Genomic DNA, 7,929 nt, shown 5'->3' on the forward strand with positions numbered 1-7,929 from the left:
AAGAGAAGGGGGTCACAACAAAAAAATGGAGGCACTCTTTTTCACCAACAAGGCTTTGCTTTATATTCCACTAATGAGTTGCCTCCTCCGTATCTTAGCATCTATCCATCTGGAGCTCAGTCATGAAGAGGGCATTTCTATCCCTGAAATACATGCGGAGAAAAGAGAAGCCTTTGATTTGAGGGTGTCAGAATTCATAAAAAATGATTGGGCCCTGGTTGAGAAAGAGAATTTCATTCCTGAGAGACTAAAACAAATCAAGTAAATGGAGTCTTGGGTTGAGTCTTGGGTGATGCATTCTTGGTGTCATCTAGAAGCTGGCTTCCTTCCGGTCTGCAGATGACTGTCATACACTTGCAGAATAGCTGACATCTGGACCTCTGCATACACACCTGGGTTGTGAGGTGCTTCCAAGCTGTCTTTTTTTCCCTAAGTCATTATCCCAACTTGAATTCCTCTAATGGTGTTATGTGATTTCAGCCAAAATAAAGACAAAACAGCTCCTTTAAAATTCTGAGTATACTTAAGAACATACTGAAAATGAGTTATTAAAACTGGAGTTTCTAAGCAATACTTTCCAGTATATTCTAGTGGAATCAAAATAAATAACAAAAACCTCACCAACTCTAACTTTTACAAAGCCACATAGGAGGCCAGTGGGCACTGTGTAAGCTCTGACACACAACGCTGATAAACTCCAGCACTGCCTGTTGGGCAAGTGTCCAGAATTCCTGGGATGTCATGTACATCTGAGGAACTGACTAGATCTGAGGGCACATGAAAAGCAGGCACTTCTCCAATAGAGGAGTCTTTTATCTTCACAGGATGAGGAAAAATTCAAGTTTTGATACAAAGACAAGTAGGATAGAGTTCACTGCAGCCTGTGCACAGTAACACAATGAAGCCAAGTTGTTACCAACTCACTCCCCTTGCTGGGTCTCCAGCTCTAACAGGCCCAAGGAGACCTGCTGTCACACACCCCCGCAAGCTATTCTGTGGTTTTGACCTTTGTCTTTATTGCTATGAAGTCTGTGCATTTCTAAACAGAAACGTAAGTTTCAAATTGCAATAAAAACATGGAATCATTTAGGAAGTAATCAAGTACTCTGAATACTTTTTCTACTGTCCCTCAAGAACTGCAAGAAAACATCAATGAAAACAGTGGCTGTGAGGCCAAAGTGTGTCACAGGATTTTGGAAGTTTCCTTGATCTCTGCCCCAAGCTACATATGAAGTTAATCTGAGTGAAGAGTCTCAAATGAGAACCGGCAAGGCGCCGTCAGAGCCACAAGGATCACACCTGCCATGCACTCTCCTCATACAGTCAGACATGAAGATAATCCCAAACAAGTTTAAAAAGTAAAGTCACTTACAATAACTTTGGTTAATCTCAGTCTACATATGCATATGCAGTCTTACATATGCATAGTTTATACCTTGTGGATTTTGCAAAACATTTTTTTAGAAAGTTTAACAATGTAGCCCAAGCCAGCCTCAAATGTGAGATCCTCCCACCTCCACAGTGTCAGGTAACAGGCATGGCCTACATGTGTGGCTAAAAAATTAACACTCTAGAAAACATCAGTATACATATGTGAAAAAGGCTATCCAAAGTGAAACAGAAGCTCTAAATGTTGGGATTTAGAAACGAAACACTGCTGATTTGTAAAACAAAGCAATGATCTGTTAAGATGTTTGTTCTAGAAACTTACTAATAAGTTCCTGCTGAGAATTCTTAATGTCCATTATGCTGTCACACGGAGAAGCTCAAATTTTCTTTTTCTTCTTTTTCTTTTTTTTTTGGTTTTTCCGAGACAGGGTTTCTCTGTATAGCCCTGGCTGTCCTGGAACTCCCTCTGTAGACCAGGCTGGCCTCGAACTCAGAAATCCACCTACCTCTGCCTCCCAAGTGCTGGGATTAAAGGCGTGCGCCACCACCGCCCGGCCATGAAGCTCATTTTCTTGAACAAAGCTCAGCAACAAACTACAGGTTAGTCATGAGGTTAAAACAAAGAAGAACGCTAACGGTAACAGGGTGGCCACACAGCACCTCTGATTTAGCTGTGTCGTTGGATTGTTCTGAAGCTATCCGGCCAACCTACCTTTGGGACAATTTTTCTGCAGACACAATGGATCTTTTGATCCTGGTTTCTTGTAGTCAGTATCACTTAGTCCACACCAGACAGCAATGAGAGAGTGCTAGCAGTAGACAGAGGGAGAGCGTAACTGTGTTCTAGAAGAAACATTTATCTGTCTTTAGATCCAAGCTTCTCAATTAATTCCTGAAGTGGTGCCAACTCACGCCTATCAATCAGATTAAACTCCTAAAAAGAAAAGAAAAATGTAATAATGAACTAAAATTGAAACTCTTACATATTTTTCAGAAATGAGCTTCCTAAACCTAGTTTTCTGAAATCTCAAAGAAATGTCATTTATGATCTATAAAATGACTATTTTTAGTCTTTTTTAAAACAAGTGCAGGCTGAGGAGAAGGCTCCGTTAGTAAAATGCTTGTCACACAAGAAAGCCCGATAAAGTACTGTAACCATGGTACTGGGGAGGTAGAAACAGGAAGATCCCTGGAGCTTGCTGGCCAGGCGTCTAGCTGAACCAGTAATGCCTAGTGTTGGGAGATGCCCAGTGTTGACTTCTGGCTTCCATCTACATGTGTACCCACATGCACAGACACACACACCATACATACACATATACATATAATTTAAAAACTAAAACATTGGTGATGTGACATATGCTGGTCTTCCTCCACATTTCCTGACACACAGCTAAAATCCTGGAATCTCTACAGTGTCAACAGTATCTGGTGACCTATAAGATCACCGCTGTGACTGGGCCCCAGAAAGACCAACACATGACTCCTGATTTTTACAGTACTCGGACATCAGGCTCTCTCCTCCCTAACCAACTGTGGGGGGTGAGAGGAACTGTACCTATGAGATGGTCCTCATCATTGTGCTAAACACCAAAATGAAATCCATGAATTTATACAGAAATGACCTGAAAATTATAAACTAAACCTCTGAAATAACTACCTCATGAGAAATCAACTTCTACTTTTATACATCTACATATGAACATACACAAGTATGCACACACAAGGCACACAGTCTCAGAAGGAAAAAGAAAAACATTAAGTGTGGTATAGCTTTTCCATTATACAGAGCCAAAATACACAACAATCACTAAAAAGCTACCAGTTTTCTCTACTATAAAATGATAATTTACATACAGAATTGCCTAGCTCTAAAAAAAAAAAAAAAAGTCCCTTTTTTTATTTTTTGGTTTTTTAAAAAAAGTTTAGTGAAGTGTGTATCAGCCACACATGTCGGGGTATCTGAAGAGAACAAAAGTAGGTATCAGAATTTCTGGAGCTGAAGTTAAGACTGGTGTGAGCTTCCCATGCAGGTGCTAAAAACTGAACTCAAGTCCCCTGCAAGAGCAGAAAGTGCTCTTTACTGCTGAGCCACCTGTCTCCCCAGCTTTCTTTTTTGGTTTTTTGAAACAAGATCTGGCTAGGATCAGAGCGATATGCTCTGATAATTCTTAGTGTCTTTTCAAATACCTTTATTTGACCTTTTACAGTTCTGTTAGTGCTCACAGGCAACAGGCCACAAACCTGCATGACCAAAGAAAGCTCTAGGCACCCAGTCCCCAGTGAGATGCTGCCTTTCTTCCTCTCTTTCTTTCTTTCTTTCTTTCTTTCTTTCTTTTTTTTTAAAGATTCAGTTCTCTATTTTAGGTGTATATATGAGCTTTCATGAGTTTATGTGAACCACATGTGTGCATATGTCTGCAGGAACTAGATGAGGATGCTGGATCCTTTCCAGCCTATTGTGAGCCTCCTGATGTGGGCTCTGGGAACTGAACCCAGGTCCTCAGCAGTAACTCTATGTGTTCCTGCTTAACTGCTGAGCCACCTCTCCATCCCTGAGAAACTACCCTTCTATACTGCTTCATGAATCAATGACACAGTGTGGAGAACAAAACTGGGGACAGAACAAAGCTTAAACTTCAATTAAAAAAAAAAAAAAGCTTAAACTTACACATTCTACGTCTATAAATAAGACAATGTTTTTACTAAGTTATCAAGGTCCAAGTCCAAAGCCCAGAGATCAATATGGCTCACCTACCTGAACAAAGAAAATAAAGTGCTTAAAGGAGGTGTTGAGGTGGGCCTCCTCTTGCAGCTGCATCACAGAGTCAAAGTGCTGGTGGTAAATATGGGCATAAACCCTGAAGAGACGCTTCAGAATAGTCTTTGCCACAGACATGAAGTTTTTTGGAAATGGGACACCTGTAATTGAATACACACCTATAAGTCTTTTATCAAATCAGAATGTGCAAGTCTTGATGCAACCCAGATCCACTGTAGCGCACAAGCTTACACATTCACAGAGCAAGGGAAATCCCAAACTAAGTATTCTTCACACACCACAGATTGCCTAAAACATAGGGATAGAGGCTGCTGAGTCAGTTCAAATGAACAAGTTGATTGTTTAATATCAGAGTTTCTCTCTAAGATCAAATGCACAAGAATACACACTTTGGTTATAAACATCACTTTTGTCGTTTGTAATAGGAAAAGAATTTAGGAATGGACATTTTCCTAAACATATACCACTCAAGCCTTTACTATCATCTATGTAGGTAGAAAATACTTCATCTTCTACATTACTCTGGAAAGTAAGTCTTCATTTTCCTTTATCCTAAAAAGGGTGATCCTTCCTGAAACAGAAGAAGGGGGCTTTTTTCCCTCTCCGAGAAAAGAAATACCTCATGAGAAAATCTGGGAGGTGTGGGGATCTTTCCAAGCAATAGCCATGGGGTGAGTGGTTACACACTGGACAAGTTTGGATAACAGAACCAAATCCTTTATGGACAGGAGAATGCCAGCGAGCCAATGCTAGCTACATAAACCAACACTAAGAAAAACTAAGATGGCATCTGCCAGCCAAGCAAGTGGTGCTTGTGTTTAATTTAAGGCAGAGACAGGTGGATCTCTGGGAGTCCATGAACTCTACAGTGAGTCCCAGGCCCAACAAAAAGTCAGCTTCAGGGGCTGGAGAGATGGCTCAGAGGTTAAAAACACTGGCTGCTCTTCCAGAGGTCCTGAGTTCAATTCTCAGCAACCACATGGTGGCTTACAGCCATCTGTAATGGGATCCAATGCCCTCTTCTGGTGTGTCTGAAGAGAGCAGCAGTGTACTCATATACATAAATAAATAAATAAATAAATAAATAAATAAATCTTAAAAAAAAAAAAGTCAACTTCAAAAACCAGTTCCTCAGAACACCTTTGAACCTCTTGGAAAATGGAGGCTTTTAATAGCATTCCTACCATGCATCTTACCTATTTCTTTAGTCAGCCCTTAGAAGCTTGATAGAATAAATCTTGTATATTTTTATGGTATTCCCAACTCCTAGTCTTGGCTAAATTGACTTCATTCAAACATTACACTGAAGTTTATGAGCGGTTTCTCAGAGCAAAATGTTAATATGAGATACCACAAAAACAGACTTTAAAGTCAAACAGCTTTTCTCTTAAAATACCCATCTTGCAGCCGGGCGGTGGCGGTGCACGCCTTTAATCCCAGCACTTGGGAGGCAGAAGCAGGCGGATTTCTGAGTTCGAGGCCAACCTGGTCTACAGAGTGAGTTCCAGGACAGCCAGCCAGGGCTACACAGAGAAACTCTGTCTCGAAAAAAAACCAAAAAAAAAAAAAAAGACTCCCATCTTGTTAATGACTTATAATATGCTAAGGGGGCTGGAGAGCTGGCTCAGCCGTTGAGCACTGACTGGTCTTCCAGAGGTCCTGACTTTGCTCAGAGCCCCAGGAACTATAGGCTGACTTCACTCTTCACTACCGTAACAAAAACAAAAATAGTAGTTCTCCTAGCAGAACATTTTTAAAAAGAAATGGAGAAGTTGGGGTGTAACTTAGTGGTAGGCAGAGCATGTGCTCAACCACATGAGGGGCCCTGGGTTTAAGCCCCAGCACAAAAGAAGTAATAACTTTCTCAGTGTCAAAATGTAATTTGGGGCTCTGAGCAGAGCTCAGGGCAGAACATGAACCTAGCACACATGAGGTCAGGCTTCAATCCCTAGCACCACAAAAAGCAACAATGAAACAACCCATGTTTTACAGGAGATGAGCAAAATAAGAGAAGTGTATACTGTAAAACACTGCATAAATAAAATCAAAGGTACCCTAGGGGAAGAAAGTACACAGCTTATATGATAAAGATGAAATACCTATAACAGACAAAGGACATAAACAGAAGAGAAAATGTAAATAAAACCGAAAGTCCTTCATCTCATCAACAGTTGTGTGCATGGGCAGACGTGTACCTATGCATGGCATGTGCTGTAAACACATGTGGAGGTCGGAGGACAGCCTCCATCTACCATGCAGGTCCAACTCAGGCCACCAGGCTTGGCAGTAAGTACCTCTACATACCGAGCCATCATGCTGGCCCCTTTGTCAGTATTTTTAAATGGACATTAAAACAAAGTTTAGGGCCAGTGGGATGGCTCAGTGGGTTTGGTGCTTGCCATGAAAGCCGAATGACCTGAATTAGATCTTCAAAACTCATGTAAAGGCTGGACACAGTGACACACACCTTTATTCCCAACAGTGGTGAGGCAGAGGCAGGCAGATAGATGTCTGTGAATTCCAGGCCAGCCTGGTCTGCATAGTGAATGCCAGGAAAGCCAAGGCTACATAGCGAGATCCTGTCTTGAAACAAAAATAAAAAACCATGTAAAGGTAGAAGGACCAAATCCAAAAAGTTGTCTGGCCTGTACACATATGCTGTCGTACACAAATCCTGCACACTCACACCACACACATAAAATACTTTTTATTTTAAAATAGATCCAATTTAATCAAATTGGAAAAGATTAAAAAATAAGTATTAACTGGTATGAAGAAAACAAGTAGGTATGCTAGGAGAATATACATAGATACAAGTTCTTTGCAGAATGTGGCCTTCTCTGTTAAACTGATGTAAAGGAATAGAACATTTAAAGATTTCAGTCATCACTCACAAAGAAAGGCTGTTCCAACAGTGTTAACTTACCAATCTTAGAAGGAAAAAGAGTTTCATCATCAAGCTGATCCTGAACCCAAGTCATCAAATAGTCAATATATTTTGGTGCAGAACACTTAATTGGCTTTTTAATATTAGTGCCATCTGCCCAGTGGTATTCATACCTGCAGAGAACAATAAAGTGTTAATGACAGTTGTTAAAACCTTAACATGGACAACCTGTTATCAAAGCAGGTTCACATTCTGTCCATGGAAATTTTATGTGACTTTAAGAAGTTAAAGGAAGGGGGCTGGAGAGATGGCTCAGCAGTTAAGAGCACTGACTGCTCTTCTAAAGATCCTAAGTTCAATTCTCAGTGACCACAGTGTAAACTTTAAATCAGGTTACAGATAGTAGCTCACAACCATCTGTAATGGGATCTGATGCCCTCTTCTGATGTGTCTGAAGACAGCAACAGTGTACTCACATACATAAAATAAACCTTAAAAAAACAAGTTATAGGAAACTCTCAGCCTATCTTTTTTTTTTTGGTTTTTTCGAGACAGGGTTTCTCTGAGTAGCCCTGGCTGTCCTGGAACTCATTCTGTAGACCAGGCTAGCCTCGAATTCTCGAACTCAGAAATCCGCCTGTCTCTCTGCCTCCCAAGTGCTGGGATTAAAGGCGTGCGCCACCACCACCCAGCAAAGATATGTAGCCCAGGCTGGCCTCGAACTCATGATCCTCCTGCCTCTGCCTCCTTCAGCAAATCCTACCGGTGTGCGCCACCACTACCGGCTCTCAGCCTATTTTTAAGTCATCACCATTAAGACTTTCTTCCTCGGCCGGGCAGTGGTGGCGCACGCCTTTAATCCCAGCACTTG

The 7,929-nt window shown here is 41.2% G+C and overlaps 1 protein-coding gene across 1 annotated transcript in view; it reads right to left on the bottom strand.

Annotated features, from left to right (window-relative positions):
- Positions 1-795: 795 nt before the first annotated feature.
- The window catches only part of Mob1a (MOB kinase activator 1A), a 14,896-nt gene continuing 7,762 nt past the window's right edge, over positions 796-7,929 (bottom strand). The window contains exons 4-6 of the mRNA XM_028762451.1: positions 7,098-7,231; positions 4,148-4,311; positions 796-2,323 (exon numbers count right to left, since the gene is read on the bottom strand). Coding sequence (XP_028618284.1) covers positions 2,246-2,323; positions 4,148-4,311; positions 7,098-7,231 — 376 coding nt within the window. The 3' untranslated portion in view covers positions 796-2,245. The remainder of the gene's footprint in view (positions 2,324-4,147; positions 4,312-7,097; positions 7,232-7,929) is intronic.

Source organism: Grammomys surdaster, unplaced genomic scaffold (assembly GCF_004785775.1).
Source record: "Grammomys surdaster isolate TR1022 unplaced genomic scaffold, NIH_TR_1.0 133, whole genome shotgun sequence".
NCBI lineage: Eukaryota > Metazoa > Chordata > Mammalia > Rodentia > Muridae > Grammomys > Grammomys surdaster.